Source organism: Lynx rufus, unplaced genomic scaffold, assembly GCF_022079265.1.
Source record: "Lynx rufus isolate CCGP_SWC_20201006 ecotype Redwood Valley unplaced genomic scaffold, mLynRuf1.p SCAF_16, whole genome shotgun sequence".
NCBI classification, from domain to species: domain Eukaryota; kingdom Metazoa; phylum Chordata; class Mammalia; order Carnivora; family Felidae; genus Lynx; species Lynx rufus.
This window is the reverse complement of record NW_025814830.1, coordinates 52,978,848-53,000,251: the sequence shown is the minus strand read 5'-3', so window position 1 is coordinate 53,000,251 and position 21,404 is coordinate 52,978,848. Positions and strand designations below refer to the sequence as shown.

Genomic DNA, 21,404 nt, shown 5'->3' with positions numbered 1-21,404 from the left:
ATTTACCGTAAGGCTAGTTTGCTCCGGACAGCCAGGCCTGCATCCGGAAAAGAAACGCAACTCCTGCCTGCCTCCGCCCTCCGGTTAGGGAGCCGCTCACCCACCTGATGGTTTGATGTTGCAGGGAATCTGGGTCCGTGGCATTCACGGTCAGGAGCACGCTGCCCACAGAGATGTTCTCCTGCCTGGTCACCATCATGGGGTCCGGGTAGAAAACCGGACCCTCGTTGACATCCAGGACAGTGATGTGGACGGTGGCCGTGGAGCTGGGGCCATAGGAGACGTCGGGTACCAGCGGGTCCTCGTTTTCCACTTTGATCAGCAGGGTGTGAAAGGCGGAGATCTCGTAGTCCAGAGGCTGGAAAGCAGGGGGAGGAGGCTGAGCATGTGAATCTGCTACAAGGGCAGGCGCCTTTGCACCAAGCACTCTGACATCCCACGGGCCGGGGTGGATTTTAGGGATGGGTCCAGGATTTGTGGGCCAACCTTCATGCAATTTGGGGTCCCCCTTAAGAAAAGGAATACGAAGCACACAGATACAAAAATCGGGATGGAAGGTGTTTTTTTTTTTTTTTAGATGAAGAAATAAATGACAACACATTACGTGAGCCCCAGAGACCTGGGGTCCCCCGTTGCGATCTCTTTAGGCGACGCCCTGGCCACGCTGACACTAAAAGGCTTCCTACCTGTGACCTGTAGCCACAAGACGCCGCCACTCGGAGGGGGTTGGGGGCATGAACGACTCAAGCCTAAGCTTTGCCAGCTTCGGGGCAGCCCTGCCTCTGTTACCATGGGAGATAGAATGGAAAAGTCCCCAAGTCCCATTTGCACCGTTTCCCTCTCACTCGCCGCAAGGTCTGAGGCTGGGGTCTCTACAGCTCTCTGGCACAGGCACGCTTCCCGGGAGGGCGTCTCGTAGGGAAAAGGGCTGGAGAGGATTGGAAACACGTGGGGTTAAGCCTCTGGGCCCTTCCCCACCTGAGGGCATTTGGAAATATGTGTGTGGGGGGGATTTTCAATTGTCACCATGACTTGGGGGCTCGGTGGCCACATACTGGGTGGAGGCAGTGATGACCAGACACACGGCCATGCCAGGGACCGTCCAACATGATGGTGGACTGTTCTGGCCCCAGGGTCACTGAGATGGGGTCCACCGAGGTGCTTTTGCCAAGGGGTCTCATAGTACCTGCCTCTCCCAGCTGCTGTGCAGAGGAAATCAGATCATGTCAAAGAAGCCCCACTGTAGACACTATTCATAAGGTGGTCCTGCCCATCACAGAACGTGCCAGATGACAGTCACTTGGCCACTCCCTTCCCAAACCACTAGATGATGTAGGAGTGACATTTCCTGTCCCTGGGGGTGCGTGGGGAGACGTTCAGGTCTGATGAGGGCACGTTATTTATTTCAAGTTATTTCCCTAATGTTTCGTGGGAGAATGAGTAGCCAACTCCTCAGACCCGTGACATATGCATACTCCTGCTGTGAGGACAGGACCAAAGCAGGTGCACGGAGTTGATTCACACTCGACTAGAAGGAAGCAAATGACCTCCCAGGTTGTAAGGGCCACGGGAAGTGGGGGACAGGGGCGAGAGCTGGGATTGAAACCCGCTGGGTGAGGTGGACTGACTTGTGGTAACCTTCCGCAACGATCGCAGCCAACACGCACACAGCGCTCCCCACACGCGCAGAAGTGCACGCACGCGCACACGGGCGCGCACACGCACACGCAGAGGAAATGCTGACGTGCCGACGCAGGAGTGCTTCCTGATTGTATCGGGACGGGACCACCACCCCCCCGGGACCCCTACCCCCCCTCCCCACCTGTAACAACTCCCAGGGGGACCTTCCGAGTTAACAGATACAAAGCTCTTGGCACCTAGGAGCCACTCAGTCGTTATTTGGTCCCATCCGGGTAACACAAGAATACTTCACCGCTCCGTCCCTTTCTAACTTCTGTCCATCCCGCGTGACGTGCTAAATACGCAACCTCAGGGAAGTCCATTTCCAACAGGGGCCAGGGGATCGCCAAGCTGGGAACACAGTCATTCATCCCAAGTAGGACACCGAAGAGGGGGAAGACTTTGGCGCGCTGGGTCGGGACCACCCTGCACTCGGCGCTCTGAGCAGGGCTGACGGGAGGAGCTCTGTCTCCGGGAGCCTCCTTCCCCCACCCCAGTGCGGGGCAGACCGAGGGGGGTGCACCTCAGGGCCAGAGGGCTTCTCTCACACCAGCTCTGGCTCCTCGCAACACAGCTTGCTTCTGGAGGTCAAGTTAACTAGCACACGGGCATGTGTGAAATCCGAAATCTAGCCCGACGGGATTTTCCACCACGATGAAAATGTCACCAGGCTGGGGTTTCTTTGGTTTGTTAGCTTCGGAGGGCTCCTCACAGCAGAATCTGGGCCTGGGTTTGAGGGCCCCCCGAGCCACCTGCAGCAGGATGGAGTGGGGCAGACCAGGTAGGAGGGAAGATCGGAATCTCGAGTGGAGGTGGCCTGGATTATTTACGCACGGCCTTTGAACGGTACGGCTGGAGTGTGTGTTTCTCTATGTGTGTGTATTCATGTTGGATAAGTATATGGGCGCCTTTAGCATTAACCATGTATACACATGGATTTACATGTTCGATGTATTTATGTTAGACGTGCATGTATGTTTCTGTCAGAGATGTGTGTGTGTGTGTGTGTGTGTGTGATATCTCTATTTGGGTTCCCCGAGACTCCAGCTGAGTCTGGAAGCAGAGCCTGAGGCAGGGGTTCTGAGTATGATGGACTGGCGTGCCTTCTCAGAAGAGAGGGAACGAGCCAGGACGTGGTCCCCGCTGGAGCCCAGCTCCAGCCCAGTGCCACGGGGGTCCTGGCACTTTCACTGCACCAGTAGGTCAGCCCCATCTCAAGGCAGGGGCTGGTCTTTTGCACCCCCCTGCCCCTGAGAGCAGGCCCAGGCGGCAGGCTCTCTCCAGCTGGCAGGGCCTAACCTTCCTGGCTGGGGGGCTCCCCTTTTGGTAAGGGCAGTTCTGCTGGGCAGCAGAGGCTCGGACGGTCATCTGCCAGCACTCGAGGCTCTGGAGTGGCAGCTGCGACCTCGTAAGCGAGTCTGGTGGGTGCCTCAGTTTCCCAGGGCGGCCGTACCAAAGGACTGGGTGGCTTAAGACAACAGAAATCCACTGTCTCCCAGTCCTGGAGACCAGGAGTGCAGAGTCCAATGCGAGCAGGGTCGTGCCCGCTCAGAAAGCTCTAGGGGAGCCTGCCTTGTCCCTGTGCCGCTCCCTTCTCTGCCTCTGCTATCGCACGGCATTCTCCCCTGGGTGTATCTGCCCTCACACGGCCGACTTCTTACAGGAACACGGTCATGCTGGCCTAGGGCACCCCACCTCCCCCCCACTCGACCATGACCTCATCTTCGCTAATCACATCTGCAGTGACTGCTTCCAGAGAAGGCCACCTTCACAGGGTCTGAGGATTAGGACTTCAAAATAGCTCTTCTTTGGGGGCATAATTTGACCCATAACAGTGGGGCACCTAGAGCCCTCTGACCCCCATAATATACATATTTGATCTTTACCCCCACGCGTCCCTATTTGCCGTGACATTATTTATCCCTTACTGTGCACCTGCCTGTGCCTGGAGTGCCCTGTGTGCATCACCTCACCCAAGCCTCACTTTACCTCGTGATAGTGGGTGTTTTTATTCCCATTTTGTAGATGAGGGAACAGGCTCAGAGAGGTTGAATAACTCAGTTAAAGTCACACAGCACATGAGTGGCACGGAGGGATGTTTTGGCCCCGGAAGCCTGACGAGAAAATCGGAGCCAATAATAAACCGCTGTCTGTACCAAGTGTGATGCTGACGGGGACCTGGTCCTCTGCTCCACTCTGGGCCGATTTATTCACACTGGGATGGAACGCAGCTTCATAGGTGTGCAAGGGACACCTTCGCTCCCCAGTACAGAGGGGTGCAGGTCCAGGTCTGGCCCGTGGGCTGCTGCACGCTTGTTCCTGCCCTTCCCGGAATCTTGGCCTGGTAAGCACTGGAGCAAGGGACCCTGGGAGAGGCTAGGGAGCTGCGGTGCGTTTCCCACAGACCTTGGTCTGGAGCCGCCAGGATAAGAAGAAGCTGGTAAGATGGCCACGAAGAAAAAGATGGGAGGCCCTGCTCGCCAGCCCGTCTCCAAGTACGTCCCCAGGCCGACATGCCCTGGGCAGAACACTGGCCTTCGAGGGGTGGAGACGGGAACAGTGCCACGGAGGCAGGGCAGAGGGGCAGTGAGTCGCATGCTGCCTTTCTGCAGGGCAGTGCCCTCGCTCGCTCACCCCACCTGCCCTGTGCGGAATTAGGCGGTAGGGATTCCATTTGCGCGTTCCCCGGGCCAGGCCGCTGGGGAGCTGGCAAAACGTGGGTCTCTGCTCTCGTACCCTGCCCTGGGTCACGCTGGAGTAAGAAACCCTCCTTTGTCTCGGGCATGTGACCTCATTAATGTGATTTGTCTGGTGCAGGGTCTCTGTGTCAGGGATGGGAGGAAATTGAAAACACTTCCAATAAAGTTACAGAGATTCGATTCAATTAATATTTCATTGAGGGTCAAGAGTGGGTGTGGACCAGTGTCCTGCGGGGTTTAAAGGCTGGAAAAGCCATCCCACACGGCGGGGGGGTGGGGGGGATGGGGGGTGGGGGGAGGTAAAGAACCTGGGGTTTGTCGTCTGATAGAGGGAGGATTTGGAAGTGATCTTACAGTGACTTTTAAGCCTATTATCGCTTTGGGGATCAAGGCTTTCTGGATGTTTCCTTCCCCTCTGAGGACAAAAGAGAAAACAGGCTTAAAATACAGGGTGGATTATATTCAGCCGAAAGGGTAACTCTCTGACAGTTTTGGAATAGGTTTACAAAGCAGCTAAGAGCATTCCTGACCAGAAGCTTTTACGAAGGAGACAGGTTCTTGCTTTCTGGAACTGTTAGGATTTGGTCCTGCAGGGAGGTAGGATTCCCCTGGGAACCACACAGTCCTGAAATTTCTGCTGGTTCCTCCGTATGTGGACTGCCAACTTGTTAGGGCGGGACTGCTCATGGCTGGTTGCCCAAAGACCACCCCCCACCCCCTCCCCGGTGCTCCCCTCCCCATCTCTTCCTGCAGAAGCCCCAAAGGCCAGATTTAGATTGCAGAGCCTTCCCTGCAGCTGAGGGTGGGCATATGTTATCTGGGCAATGAAACATCATGGGAAGTTGCCTGGGAAACCAGTGGAAAAGATATTTTCTTCCCTGAAGGCGGTGGCAGGCGGTGGGGGGCACTTGAGAGTTCTCTCTCTCTCTCTCTCTCTCTCTCTCTTTCTTGCCTGGCTGCCTCCTTGCTTTCAGCCTTAGAACACAGCAGCGGGAAGATGTGCTACCTGGAACTTTGGCAGCCATTTTATGACCATGAGGAAAAAGCCAGAGGTATCTGCTGTGCCCCCTGATGGCTCTCTGACACCCTGAACTGCCAGTCAATCCTAGATTGGCCTACCTTCGTCTAGTTATGGAAATCATTAAATTCTCTTTAGTATTTAAGCCACTATCAGCCTGGTATTTCAGTACTTGACCTGAAGGCATTTTTAACTCCTGCACTGGCGGGAACAAGGCCAGGCCTGCCTGCAGAAAGCTGCCCGGGGGCTTTGACCTTGGTGGACTGAGAAGCAGAGAGAGTCCAAGGCCCTTTGGAGGAATTCACGTGGCAGGCAGCCGGAGGGAGGCGGAGTCTCCATCCCAATTCTGAAGCAAAGGAAGTCCACTCACTGGTCAAACTGAGGCCCAGAGGGAACCCCAGGTGTCGCGGAATCTGCAGGTGGAAACTCGTCCTCCGCAGTGGTCATCCGCGAGGCCGGGCTCGGTGAACACCTCCCTCCCTCACATGGTGACCCAGCAGGTGTGGTGTGGGCCCAGGAACCTGGGTCGGGACTAGCTTCTGCGTGCTAACGTTTCAGACTCAGCAGTGAGGGCCCGTGTGGGAAGGTGGGGAGGGGAGGACGCGCCTTCGTGACTCTGGTTCTCTTGGATTTTCTGTCCCTCAAGCTGCAGCAAACAGAACGGGGACGACTGTGCTGTTCCAGGATTTATGATGGGGATGCATATTCACCCAAATGCTGTTTTCCAGCCGCAGGTTTGGAAAATTGTCCGACGGCTTGTATAGACCCAGGCTAGCCGCAGAGGACAGGCAGAGGCTGCGTTAGTTTGTGACTTTCACGACTTGTGAAAGTGCAGGGGTGGGTGCACTGGGAGGGCAGAGCCAGGATCTCCTAACAACTCCGCCCGTGCCTGTGTTACTAGAAACCAGTCCTGCCAACTTCAGCCTCGTGAAACTGATTTTAGTGCTCTGGCCACCAGAACTGTAAGAGAATGTGAGTGTGTGTTGCCCTATATCACCAAGTTTGTGGCCATTTGTTAAAGCAGCCCCAGGACACTTGCACAGGTGCTAAGGGTCTGTCGCCCTTTATCTCCTGTTTTTAAGTGAATAACTGAGATTGTGCTAAGGAAAGACCAAGAAGAAATGTAATGATCTCTCTCTCTCTCTTTTTTTTTAGAGAGAGAGAGAGAGAGCACATGTGCCAACAAGGGAGAGGGGCAGAGGGAGAGAGAGAGAATTCTAAGCAGGCTCCACACTCAGCACGGGGCTCCATCCCACGACCCTGGGATCATGACCTGAGCCAAAATCAAGGGTCGGACGCTCGACCAACCGAGCCACTCAGGCGTCCTGTAATGATCCACAGTTTTGATCACAGATCTTTAAAAAACCTTCACATATCCCATTTTTGCATATCTTTGATAATTCACAATCAGATGTGTGGAGAATCTCATTTAAAAATTAAATGTGGGATTTTTTTGAAGGTTACACGTAAGTTTGAGTTTCCTAGAACCCATAAAACAGCTTGGTTTCGTGGCTGTGAGGATACAAGTTCACCCTTAAGCTGTGAGCCCCTTTTTCTGTTTTCAATTCCAAAAGGAGGAGAGCAGGGCTGACTTCTCCTTGACCTTCCCCAGCAGGGAGGCCCTCTGCCTGGTGGAGGGAGGAGCCCGGAAGCGCCCTTACTTTGACGACGGACAGCATGCCCTCGTTGGTCTGAGGATTGGTGTGGATTTCGAAGCTCTGCCCAGGGTTTCCGTTGATGATGGTGTAGACAGCCCTCCATGCGCCCGTGGTGGGGTCGTCCTTGTCTTCCACTGTCAGGTTGACGATAACCCCCACGGCTCCTTCCTCGACGGTGGCTTGAAACTGCAAACAGAGCAGATGGTTACTGTCAATCTTTGGAAAGAACAGCAAAGACCCTTTGCGGGGCTCGTACCGTGGGCCCGGTAGTGGGTACGTTACCCGCATCACCTCATTTCACAGTAAACAATAATGCAGGCAGGTCACGGAGCTGTGCTGTGTTGGCAGATGGTCCGCTCCCTCCCTCTGCCTTCCTTGTACTTAGGTGAGGCCAGGAGACTGCCTTCTCCCCTACTGGATGTGGCCAGATGTGATGCTTGCCAGCTGGGGGCAGCGGTCTCTTCTCTGTGCCTCTCTCCTGCCCTCTATCGGAACCCAGGCAACCACAGGACCCCAGGGCAGGGTACGGCTACGGGGGGAGGAGCGTGGGTCCTGAGTCCCCACAAGGAGAAGAACACCGTCCTGGGAGCTGTTGTTGAAGGAGAGACAGACGTCTATGGAGGTTGAGCCTTTATGCAATTCTGTCTGCCTTTGCTCTTGCAGCGTCATCTACCCCAAACCACAAGGTAACCAAGGTAACCGGGGAGCCAGTGTGTGTCTCCCTGGCGTGTGGAGGGACTGGAACTGGAGCCAACCCCCCCCGCCCGTGTCGGACTCCACAGCCTCTGCTCGACCGCACCATCTCCTCGAAGGAAGAAAGTCCCACTCTTTCCCCATGACTTAAACAAAACAAAACAAAATGTTTTCTACGGAAACTTATAAATCAATTGTTTGAAGCCTTGTTGTACCTGTGTTTTTATTGTAATACATCTCACATACTTGTTGCAAGTAGGTGTGGTGGAAATAAATCAATAAATGAAAAATCAGCTTTCCCAGAGATAGAGAATTTCACGAGCTATCATTAGCACATTCCTTCGAGCTGGAAGCATAAAGTATTGTTTTGGTGCTTACCTCTGACACACTACACGTGAATAGTAATCTGTTTGCAAATATTTTACAGACAAGTAATACCAATAAGCTGACAACAAGAAGAAATATCTTGGAATTTCAATTAGTAGCCAAGTGAATCTAGAGACAGTGAGACAGTGTCAGAAAGCCCTTGTGTTCAGAGAAAAGTAATTGGAGAGATGAGGTTTCAGAAGCGGTGGCTGATTAATTGACTTGCAAATCATTAATCATAAGCCTTAATCTTGATGCCTTGGGGGGGATGGGGCGGGGACGGGAACTAATTTGTCTACCACACCTCAGCAAACCCGGGTGGGTTGTTTCCTTTTCTCTGAAAGGGATGCTGGGAAATTCTTGGAACATGATGGCAGGATGGAAAGTGGCCAGAGCAGGGAGGTCTGGAAGACGCTGTCACATGGATACGGCTCCGGGAGACAAGGAAGTTGACCTGATTCTTGTCTAAGGAGGCTCTTCCTTCTATCTTTCCCTCCTTCTCACAAAAATCATGGAATTCCTAAGCGTAAGCCTAGATAGATGGTTTTCAGCTCTGTTTGCACATTAGAATCTTTTCAGGGGCATTTTGTTTTGTTTTGTTTTGTTTTGTTTTTAACTAACCAGGCTCTATTCCAATTCAGTGGGTTTGGGGTAAAGTCTGAGATTCTGTACTTTCTTAACCTGTCCAGATCATTCTTTATTTTTTTTTTTTTAAGTTTATTTATCTACTTAGACAGAGGGAGAAAGAGAGAAAGAGAGACACAGAGAGAGAGAGAATCCCAAGCAGGCTCCATGCTGTCAGTACATAACCTGCTGTGGGGCTTGAACTCATGAATCATGAGATCATGACCTGAGCTAAAACCAAGAGGCAGATGCTTAACCGACCGAGCCACCCAGGTGCCCGTGTCCAGATAATTTTAGTATGCAATTTGGGTTGAGAGAAGCATTATAGAGTCCAAGGTCAAGAACGTTCAGATATGGGTGAAGAAATAGGCACAGAGAAGCAAGGGAAGCCCAGAGTCATTCAGTGAACCAAAGGTCAAGTCCGCGTCTCCTGGATTCCTGTAAACGCTGCTTTTAACAAGTTCTATTACTCAAGACCCGCATCACTTAGGTCCGTCCTTCACCCCTGCTGGGGTCCAGAGCCCGATGACCGGTTCTCTGTCCCTACTGATCACATCAGACCTCAGCTCATAACCTGTCCTTGTGTCTTTTCTGACACTGGCACCTTAGGACCCCAGGTGGGCAATTATGCAGGCACACGGAGTGCTGAGACCAGAGGATGCCGGGAACCATCCATCCTGTAGAAATGCTGCTACATCCAGCACAGAGGTGAGAAGCTGCTTTCTCAAAGCAGATGAGGTTTTCACGTTGCTGAGATGAACACCTAGGACAGATCACGATTTGAGGGGGCTGGAGGCCCTATGTGGTCTGCCTTGTTCACAGATCTCCCCCGACCCCTCACATGATGCCAGGTACAGAGAGGGGACACAGTAAGCATTTGTTGAATGAATCGGTGGTCTTAAATATAGGCAGTAGGTCTTAAATATAGGCATCAAAGGCGAGGGCAGAGGAAATATGAGAGATGTGGCTAGCCAGGAGCCGTAAGAGGGACTGGCTTGGTGACTGATGCTTGATTCTGCTACTTGCTTGATGTTCCAGAAGGGTAGGGATGGACCGATCTCTTTTGTTCTCCAGGACATCTCTAGCATGGCGGCATCACAACTTTTGTCGATCTTAGGTACTTTCACCTTCGTTGGTCCCTCCCGCCATAATAGATTTTCGTGGGCTTAAATTTTTTTTTTTTTTATGTGAGGGAAAAAACCAAAATTTTCTTTGACTCTGAAAGTTCTTTTTTCCTTATGATTTGAGGATGCCGTGTCGATAGTAACTGTTGGATGACTCAGCCCTGATCCCCAGTACATAGCACAGTACTGGATGCATGAAGATCTGATGGATGGACGGATGGATCTTAAAATTGATATTTAGGCCATGTCTAAGTGGGAAAAACCTGTGCAGATTTCCCCCATGACACTTCTTTTTTAATGTCTGGAGCACATACCATAGGGGATGGCATAAAACACCCTTTTAGTGTGAGAGCCAATGTCTCCAAATGGAATAAGGTGGTATTATTACAGGAATTCTCACAGTGTGTACTGTAGCCCTAATATATCCTTAGGTTTAGCAATATGTCCACAGCTACATTTACCTACCATCCATCCACCCCTCTATCATCCACCCATCATTTTCCATCTATTCTCCATCCATCCTCCATCCATGTATCCATCCATTTATCTTCCTTCCATCCATCCATCATCTACCCATCCATTCTCCATCCCTCCATTTATCCATCTATCCATCTATCCATCCACCCATCCATTTACCCATCCATCCACCCGCCAATCCATCCATCCATCCACCCATCCACCCACCAATCCATCCATCCATCCATCCATCCATCCATCCATCCATCCACCCATCCACTTACCCATCCATCCATCCATCCATCCATCCACCCACCCACCAATCCATCCATCCATCCACCCACCAATCCATCCATCCACCCACCAATCCATCCATCCATCCATCCATCCATCCACCCACCCACCCACCCATCCATTTGTCCATCATTCTCTATCCATTTGGCCATCTATTGCTCTTCCAGACAGACATCCAGCCAACAGATATTTGGCAAATGGCTTCTGTATGCCAGGCATGATATAGTCTTAAATTCTAGGCATACACTACAAAATAAAACAGACATGGTATATGTCTGGTAATAAACCTATGTTCAATATTAGGAAAAAAAGTAACACTGAGCCTGTAGCTTGAAAGGGGGCTGGTGAGAGGGAGTGGGTACCTGACCCAGTCTGTGGAGGGTCATTAGGGAGGGATTCCCTGAGAACTGAAAGCAGAGGAGGAGTTAGTAGGGTGAAAGGAGAGAGAGTGGCCCTGGCATCTGGAACAGCAGGAGGGCAGGGGGGAGCATGCGCATTTGCAGAAGGGAGGGAAGGTGGGTGTGTCTGGAGCGGGGGGGGGGGGGGGGGGGGGAGGGGGGGGAGGCTGGGAGAACTGTTTCCCACTGGACTTCAGAGAAGGACAGATTCAGATTATGCAAGGCTTTGGGGGCCAAGGAAAGGCACTGGAATTTACCATGAAAGCCAAGCCGAGTCTAGTCAAGGAACTGGACTGTGTTTAAATCCACCCTTGAGAGAATTCAGAAAAAAAAATCTTTAAATATAGAAAACATTCAACACAATTATTACAGTCTTTGTTAAGACCATTATCTGATTCTTGCATAAACTACAAAGTCAGTTTCCTTGAGCATCCATTTAGAAACTCATTATTGCTTAATTAAATACTCATTCTATTAATTCTATTCAATGTTTTAACCCCATTATATAATTCAAGATGGAAAATTAAATAGATTAAAATGAAATAGTACCATTTTATATTTCTATAGCAATGCTCACTTTGCGATTTAAAAACAGACAGACAGACATTAATTTAGCACACCAGAGCAGGAGGAATTATTGATTGTAACATTACTTCCCCTAATTGGAAAAAAAATAGATAAAGTCACTTTTCTGTTAAACTGTGTGGCAAATCAAATACCAGATGCAAAATGTATTTTTACGCAATCAATGCGGGTGACTGGCTTGGGACATAGTGAGGCTCATTAGCTCTCTCCCTTCTATTCGGAACTGAGTATTTCATTCTGCTTTCTTTGATGACATGTGGGGAGTTTTGTGATGGACGTTTAGGAGGAGAATGCCTGGACTTTCCACAAAGGTCATCCATCACCAGGGGGAAGAGAGCCTTCTGTTTTATTTTACATGAAGAATAAATGCTCTTCCTCATAGAGCAAGTAGCTGGTTTTAGATTAAGGTTAACCCAAAGATGGAAATAATAATGAGCAGAGTAGAAAGCCACAGGTGGGGAAGAGGTGACAGGGCATGACTTTAAGGGACTGGACATCTGTGAGCTTGCCTGCCTGACGATTGGAGTCCAGGTTCACGAACTGTCAACCATGACGTTTCATGGATGGTGAGCTTGAAAAGTCGAGATGTCGTCACTTGGGTGCTGGATTTGGGAAATTAACGGCTAAGATCCCAGAAAATTTGATAAACTTAAATTTCTACTGGGAGGTTAACAGTGTGAGGGAGAGATCATCAGAAATTTAACTTGCAAACAATTTTATGAGTCTATATTTACATAGAGAATAGAACTCATTGGAAAAATCTAATTTCTTGCTAATAGCCTAATGGGTAGAAACTGTGATTGCTAGAAATAAGACAATATATTTAAGAATCTTGGCACATTGCCTGGCATGGAGTAAGGAATCAGAATTTGTTAGTGAGGATGGGATGATTTGGGATTTTGTTTTGTATCCTATGAAATTCTTACTAATAAATTGGAGAATATGGTTTAAACCCCTGTGACTCTGTTCTTATCAGGGTCTGGCTTTTAATGGATAATCTATGTTGATATCTTCTTTCCCTGCATTGGTGTGGAAAAGCTCTCCTTTCAGTTAGGAGCGTTTGACATTTACATACTTGCGTATCCCTGGTTTGCTCTAACAACAGACCCTTTATTGCCAAGGCAAATGATGTTAGCCTATAGCTGTATTAGAATGTATAGCTGTATTACGTATCTGGTTTCCTTCTACCTAGGATTAGGATTCACCCCAGGATGGAAAAATGCAAGAAATATTTATTTAGTAAAATATTTACTTGGTAAATATCTATCTATCTATCTATCTATCTATCTATCTATCTAGTAAATATTCCTGAAGTGTCACCAGGTACAGGAAATAGAGCAGTAAATGAAAGGGACACTCTTCTCTCCCCTGGGGGGCTTACAGCTCAGTAAATTGACACATTCCCTCCCAGTCACCCCCTTTATATGTTTTGCTCACCAGTGACATCTCCAGACATTTTGTTTTCTACCATTTCTCCACTGTCATATATCCAAGCCTGCATGTGTGGTCAGTTATTCATGCTTTCATGTTTGGACATGATTTAGTTTCCAGCTAATGGCCATTTCAATAATGGTGCTGGACCATTGGATATTGGATATCCATGTGGAGAAAACATGACTATCCATCCCTACCTCACATCATACACAAAATGTGAAAGGTAAAATAATAGAAGTTTTAGAAGGAAACATAGGAGGACGTTAAAAAAAAATTTTTTTTAATGTTTATTTTTTGAGAGACAAAGAGAGATAGAGCATGATCCCAAGGGGGAGGGGCAGAGAGAGAGGGAGTTGCAGAATCTGAAACGGGCTCCAGACTCCGAGCTGTCAGCACAGAGCCTGACACGGGGCTCGAACTCACAAACCGTGAGACCACGACCTGAGCTGAAGTCGGACGCTTACTTGACTGAGTCACCCAGGAGCCCCCATAGGAGGACATTTTAATTCAGCTTATGGCTAATGCTTATGTGCACTTTATACATATGTGATATAATATGTAAATATTTAAAATATATAAAGTACAAAAATATAAAATGTAATTATGTGTGTGAAGTTCACATAATAAAACATATCTAATATTTAAAAAGAACATATAAACAAGAACCTATATTATTTAAATAAAAATTCTAATAAGCATACAGAGTTCTAAATAAAGTTCTTCTATATTAAAATTTTTTTTTAAATGTTTATTTATTTGAGAGAGAGAGAGGGAGAGAGAGACAGTGTGAGTGGGGGAGGGTCAGAAAAAGAGAGAGGGAGACACAGAATCTGAAACAGGCTCCAAGCTCTGAGCTGTCAGCACAGAGCTTGATGTGGGGCTCAAACTCTGACCTGTGAGATCATGACCTCAGCTGAAGTTGGACGCTTAACTGGCTGACGCTTAACGCTCTAACCAGGCGCCCCTCATTAGAAGCCTTTATGTCTAAGAATTGATTAACAACAGAGGCCCACAAGGGACTCTGAAGGTCTTTGGCTAGAAACCATCAGCTAGCCCATAAGACAACACCACCTACTGAATCTTTTCTTAGCCATGTCCTAATAGAACATGCATAGACAGGCCCCCAAATGACTGTAGAACCAAGATGGGAGAAGAATATTCGGGAAACCACCAGACCATAATGGCTTCAGACATTGGCAAGCCTCTTTGACTCTTGTCTCTATCTGGTTAAAATTCTGTAATCTCTAAATACCCCTTTCTCTCCCCCACTCCTTTTTTTTAAAGTTTATTTATTTAAGAGAGAGAGAGAGAGTGAGCAGGGGAGGGGCAGAGAGAGAGAGGGAGAGAGAGAGAGAATCCCAAGCAGGCCCCGTGCTGCTGGTACAGAGCCTGACGTGGGGCTTGATCCCATGAAGTCCACAAACTGTGAGATCCTGACCTGAGCTGAAATCAAGGGTTGGACACTCAACCAACTGAGCCCCCAGATGCCAGGGCTCGGGTGTCCAGCAATGGTAAGCAAAGCCTACCTGTCCTCTCAAGCAGAGACAGCTTGGGGCATGCCCCTCCCAACTGTCAGCTTCTGGAAAGTGAGGATCATGTCTCTGACTCCCCAAATGGCAGACCTTCCATAAAGTGAGAGCACCATAATTAGACATTGAATGTTGGGGTCGTTTTTGTCTGTGGAGTAAAAACCTAAGGGGAGAAGATGCCAGGGTGCACGTGTTTGAGGGTCTCGCGATGAGAACGGGGACCACGTCTTCTCCAGTCTCACTGAGAAAAAGGCGGGTGACACTAAATTATAGTTCAAATGGCAGAAACGACAGAATTCTAAATGGTGGATATCAGCCTTCCTTTTCTGAGGATCCTTAAAGAAGATCTCAGCCCCTGCTGCAAAGAGTGTTCTAGGGTGCCTTTTGTGTCATGGGACCCCAGCTTCCTTGACCAGAGCGGACTGGGCCCAGATGTGGCACCAGACTCACTGTCGACCACAGGTAACCACTCACAGGTAATTGCCTGCTTTGTGAGCAATCAGGTGTTTCTCTAAGAACCTGAACTCAGAGAAATAGGGGCTATAATCACAAATAAAGGGTCCTTAAATCCTACGTTTCTGAGTAGTTGAGCACGAGGTGGCCCTTTCCTCTGTCACTCGGACAGCTATGAACAGATGCATAGAGAAGTAAAAGAATGGACACACTGCAAGAAAAATGGAGAGTTCCCAGGGTACTCAAAAGACAAAAGACAGATTGGGAGGCATCCTTGGTCTCTGGCTGGTTTCCCAGCCCTGCCCCCATGCCCCGGGGTTCCCTGCACGTCTTGTCGCCTGGAAGCTTCTGGGCCTGTCAACAGCCACATCTTCACCAGCCACCTTGAGAGGGTGTCTGCTTTTTGCAACTAATGGAGCCCCGGGAAACCAAGGCTGGTGGTGGATGTCTGCCATTCTCAGCGGGAAGATGTGGACTTTTTGGTGAAGATCTGGGATCCACAGGTGTCTCCTCAGTTGTTTTTTTTTTTTTTTCACCTTGCTATGGAGAATTTCAAACATTTATAAAAGCAGCCAGAATAAAGAGCCCCGTGTGCACATCATCAGGCTTCAGAGACTGTCACCTTGTGTCCCACTGTGCTTCCTTTATGCACCCACGTCTCCCCATTCCTGTGTTATCTGGAGCGAATCCCAGATATATCGTTGTATCTGTAAATACTTCATTGTGTGTCTCTAAAAGATAAAGGCTCTTTTTCGGAAAACATAATCAAAGTCCTTTCTTGATCCGGCGAACATTAATTTCTTCTGATAATTACTGGTTTTCTTTGGTGCCGGATACTTTGATAAAAGCATTTGCATGTTATCTCTGTTGTGGAAAGAGCGGGAGCCAACCAGGCCTGGTGAAGGACGGTCATAAAGGGGCCTGGTAAACTGCTCCGTGTGTTACCAGAGTTTCCTGAGCTACGTGTTTCAAGCAGGTGAACAAAGGCGAATAGCTCAATGGTAGTAAAGAACAACACTTTAACACCAAAGAAGCCTGCTCTCGAGCAAAGAGCACTCTCTAAGATTCAGTGGCCTCCCAGGCCATGTGGCTCTTGATCTGGGGCGGGGGAGGGGGGGCGTATACACAGCCCCCTAGTTGGTGCGACCCACCCAGAGAAGCCCTGGGCTGGCAGGAGAGCTTTGCACCTGGAGGGCTGCCAACCGTGGTTCCCCTTCTACCAAGAGGAGAGACCAAGTGTCTCCCAGCTTTCTGGATGTACAGGTGCAGGGGGATGGGCCAACGGGCAAGAGACGGAAACCATATTCACTGCGTGCTCTCGGTGCACACTCCCCTGTGTGGGTTCATTTACTCTGAGGAGGTGCTGAGGAAATGATCTCTGAGGACGATGGCTGGCTAGGCCGGGCTCTCGGGGGGCCCAGCAGCGCACCTGCTAAAGACTGTATTCTTCCCCTCATGTCCTTGCCTCCTCTAATCTGCCAAGTACACACACAGAAGAAGCCCAAATAACAAAACACGCCTTTTCCTCCAGGAAACAAAAGGAAAACACATCGCCACCGAAGACTGACACGAACACAATGGACTTGAGCGGTGGTTGTCAAATCGTGTTCCTGGGAACCAAGACCGTTTGAGAGACGGTGCGGGAGTCCCGGCAACGTTTCAGGTGTTTCCCCCCAAACAATAGAGAGTTAAGGAATCTGTTAATTATGGTTTGTCTGTTGGGTGTATGAGAGTTCCTGCCCAAGATTGTGCCTCAAAAGAAAAAAAAAAATTTGCTGATAAAACAGAAGTCTGAAAATCCCTGCCTTAGGGAACCGCTGAAATAAACACTACATTAGATAAAGAGAGAAACATAAAACCCAAGGAGCAAATTTGCCTGCATCCCTCAGTCTCTGAACGCCCAGTGCAGACAATATTCCACGTGATTAAAGTACGTCTCCCTCACTTGAACTGCTCCCTGTAAAAAATGTAAGAGAAAGCAAAATGCATCTGTACATCTGATCGGAGAATTGGAAATAGCTTCATGTTGAGAAGCAAAGAGATTTTCTGTAGAGATATGCGTCTGACCACAAACATTTAAATCTGGATGAAGAATGACTTTTTTAGGAGCGAGAGCGTGGTCTGTTCCAGAGTTTGGAGCTTGGCTCGTGCAATCCTGCAGATTTATAGCTGTGGGAATTTCACTGATGTGGGGCAAGTTGAGATTTACCTCGAACTCATCAATCCTGTAACTTCTCTGAGTCCCTGCTTGCTTATCTGAGACGTAGGTGTCAGACTAGTGTGGTAGGTTGTTTCTCTCTTTTTTAAAGTTAAAAAAAATGTTTGTTTACTTATTTTGAGAGAGAGAGAGAGAGAGAGAGAGAGAGTGTGGGTGGGTGAGGGGCAGAGAGAGAAAGAGAAAATCTCAAGCAGGCTCCGCACTGTCAGTGTGGAGCCCGATGTGGGGCTCGATCCCATGAACCACGAGATCGCTACCTGAGCAGAAATGAAGAGTTGGACGTTGAGCCGACTGAGTCGCCCAGGCACTCCAAGCCGTGGGTTCTTTTTTTTTTTTTTTAATTTTTTCTAATGTTTATTTATTTTTGAAGGAGAGAGAGAGACGGAGTATGAGTGGGGGAGGGGCAGAGAGAGAGGGACACATAGAATTCAAAGCAGGCTCCAGGCTCTGAGCTGTCAGCACAGAGCCCGACGCGGGGCTCGAACTCACAGACCGTGAGATCATGACCTGAGCCGAAGTCGGACGCTCAACCAACTGAGCCACCCAGCCGCCCCCCCACCCACCCCAAGCCGTGGGTGCTCAACGCTGACTGCACATCAGAATCACTTGCAAACCTTGAAAACCTGTTGACGATCTGGGGTCCCACATGCACAGGTTTTTCTTGGGTGGGGCCGAGACGTGTGTATTCCTCAAAACTTCCCCAGATGATTCTGAAGAGCAGGGAGGGAGGAACACAACTGCTTGAGAGACTCTAAGGTCCCCTCCTGGTGTTGGGCTCAGGCCTTAGAAAGAGCTTTGTGATCCCGTCTAGGGCATGTCGGGTCCTCACCGGCGAAGACTCCTTTGGGGGAGCCACACTTGGTGGGGAAACTTGAGAACCCTCAGTTCTATGCTCAGGGGGTCACAGGGGCTGCTAAGCAGAGCAGTGGAAATCATTAGCCAGTGAAATCACAGGGCCAGCTCCTGGAGGTCCTGGTTTTCATCGCCTCGAACAGAAATCGGGTACCCGTTGGCAGCTACCCCATTCCTCCCACCGGCTAGCCCCGAACAGCCGTGACTGTGTTTTCTGTCTGCATGGAGTTCCTATTACACTTCATACAAACGGAATCACACAACATGTGTGTCTGACTTGTTTCACTGAGTGCAGTGTTTTCCAGGCCCATGCGCGTTCCTGCAGGTACCAGCACTCTGTTCCTTTTACGGATGACTGCTGTGGATGGATGGACCCCATTTTGTACATCCCTTCATCCATTGACCAACAGGCGGGTTATTTCCACTTTGGGGCTATTGTGAACGATGCGGCTATGAACGCTCATGGACAGGCTCTGGCGTGGATTCATGTTTTCTTTCTCCTGCGTAGACACAGCAGTGGACGTCCTGGGACGTGCAGCCACTCCATGTTGAAGGTGGCGTGGATTGAAGTCGTTCATCCGCAAGCATTCAGCACCTGCCCAACGCCTTTCAAACACACGGGGCTTCGTACCGCTTCCTGGCTTCCCGGACCCACGGCCCCCGGGTCCCACGGGAGGGAAGGCAATACTTGAGACTCGGGCTTCCCTCTTTGAATGGCACGAGGGTTGGGGAGGGAGAAATATGTAGGAGAGCCTTATCTCGTTCAAAACCTTTGGCCAACACACTGAGAGCGGCCTCCCCCTTCCCAGCTTGCACGGGGTACTGCTCAGGTTAATGCGGAAACGAGACAGACCCCCCCCCCCCCAGAGTTCATGGAGAGCCAGCCCTCCTCCCTGCACGCAGCCGGTTCTAACCCAGAAAAGTACATCTTTAATCTCCCGAGCTGTGGGAAAATCGACACACTTGGTTAGGCTCCTGATGCTAACACCTCAGTACAAATAAGGACAAGGGAAACCTTCTGCTTTCATTACAAGGGATTTGTACAAATTCATACATGGAATTGACTTACAGCTTCTAATTTATATTTAAATCCCAAATGTCTTAGTCAGAAGAAACTGCTCGGCAGGCCTTCATCTGTGTCTGCACCATTGACTCGTGCTTCAAATAGACCCCATGGGCCCAATTGTAATTCCCATCGGGACATCCACACATTTCTTTCCAGAGGTGGCTCATGGAGTTTCTGAGGACATCAGCTGAGTCCCACGGGGAGAAGAGACGGATGGGAATCATTCCCTTGGGAATCAGGCCCGACGAGAGAGGGAGGATGAGGAAAATCATTCTCTGTCCTTTCTGGGCTCTGTTACCAGTGGGGAGACAACAGGAGTCCGTGCGGGGATAAGGGTGCCCCCATGGCATTCTCTCACGTTGATAAAGACAAACGAGGAAAGTTGCTTATGTTTAATGCCCCATGAAGCTCTATCATCTGTGGCTTTGGCCGAGAAACAACCTTTGTGGGTCTTGATTTTCTCATCTGCAAAACGAAAATAAGGGTATCTACCCTCATGGGATTCCTATGATGATTAAGTGAGAATATTTATGAATGTCTAGATGCATGCCTGACATAGAAGCACTGTATGCACCTTGTTATAATGAACACAGACAACATGAACAAAGAAATGAGGTTTGCTACAGTGCACATCACTGTAAGGAACGTGACCAAAGAAATTAACTTGCCTCTTTCGGAGTTTTTTTGGTTACAGTAGCCTAGTCCTGCTAAGCATCACTTCCGTCGATATGAAGTTCCCTCGTTACATAAACTACTTAGAGTTGGTGTCGCATAATCAGCAGTGTCCTGACCAACACTTTTTATTTCCTAATTGTATTTGCAAACTACCGTACGGTTTCTCAACCTCAGCACTATTGACTTATGGGTTGGATCATGATTTGTTGGGTGGGACTGCCCTGTGTGCGGTTAAGGTGTTCAGCAGTTTCTCTGGCCTCTACCCACTCGATGCCCGCAATGCCCAGGGTGCAAACATCAAAAATGTCTTCAGACACAGCCAAAAGTCCCAGGGGGCACACGTGTGTGTGTGTGTGTGTGTGTGTGTGTGTGTGAGAGAGAGAGAGAGAGAGAGAGAGAGAGAGAGAGAGAGAGAGAGAGAGAAAGAGAGCGAGAGTGAGAGACACACACAGAAAATTCCTCCCTGGCTGAGAATCACTGATCTAGCCCAACCAGGCCAGGGCCTCCCTACAAACATCTGCCTGGAATTGGCAGCCCACAGATCCCCCAGGATAAGATTGATCATCAAACTGGCTCTAGACTGAAGTCTCCGAGGAAAACACTGAAATAGCACAGTAACATTTTCTGGAGTAACTGAACCAGACGTTGCCAGGAAAACATTCAAGGGTAAGATGGAAGACTATAATTATTATGAAAATTATTGATGTAGTTTTCATTACTCTACAATTTTTGAATTAGCAACTGATAATCCCTCTTCTAAAAGAAGAAAGGTAGTTCTTGCTTTCCATTCTTCCCGACACTTGCCCGCCTCTCACTTTTTAATAAACACGCCCCATGCCTGTGTATGGCAAGTGGACACAGACTCAGGTCGGTGGTGGGGCTGCAGGGAAGGACAGGCTGGGACAAGAGGCGGTCCTGTCACCTGCAGGGGACGGTGGTCCACTTGGTCCAGTTGGAGCTGTGTTCAGACTCCAGCTTGGGGAAAATGAAGGATTACTCCCTGTGGCCTATGGCTTCTCCAGGTTCTCCAAACCCTGCCGACTGGAAGCGTGGGCCTTGGGCTGGAGGCGTGGGCATCACCTGGGAGCTGGATGAAAATGCAGACTCAGGGTCCCACCCTAGAGCTTTGGAACCAGATCCCAGGTGACAGGGCGCTAAGTCAGTTTGAGAAGTGTGCTCCCAAGCCCTTCCGCCTACGCCTGCCCTCCACGCTGTCCTATGCTGTCCTAGGTGGTGACCCAAAGGGGAGGGAGACCAGGGAGGTGGGCAGGGGGCCATGCACTCAGCAGCCTGACCTCATCACCCTCTTCCTGTGACCTCTGTGCCCTGGCTGGAGGGGCCGGCCGGCTCCCTCCCTTCAGTGTGAACCCCATTCCCTGCTCTCCAGTCTGTAAACACATTCTAGAAGCTTCAGTTCAGAAGCACAGCAAAGAAAGAGTAGCCTCATCTCTGCCCCTCTCATTCCTTCCTGAGGGAAGCCTGCATTTCCTCGCCTCCGCCCATGCTGCTAAAGACTGAGATATGGACAGTCTCTGTGAGGCTATGGAACACAAAAAGAAGCCTTGTACATTTACTTGCAATC

General features: G+C 49.6%; 1 protein-coding gene across 1 annotated transcript in view; it reads right to left on the bottom strand.

Annotated features, from left to right (window-relative positions):
* Positions 1-21,404, bottom strand: part of CDH13 (cadherin 13) — a 1,019,316-nt gene that overhangs the window by 83,351 nt on the left and 914,561 nt on the right. The window contains exons 10-11 of the mRNA XM_047077419.1: positions 7,059-7,241; positions 105-358 (exon numbers count right to left, since the gene is read on the bottom strand). Coding sequence (XP_046933375.1) covers positions 105-358; positions 7,059-7,241 — 437 coding nt within the window. The remainder of the gene's footprint in view (positions 1-104; positions 359-7,058; positions 7,242-21,404) is intronic.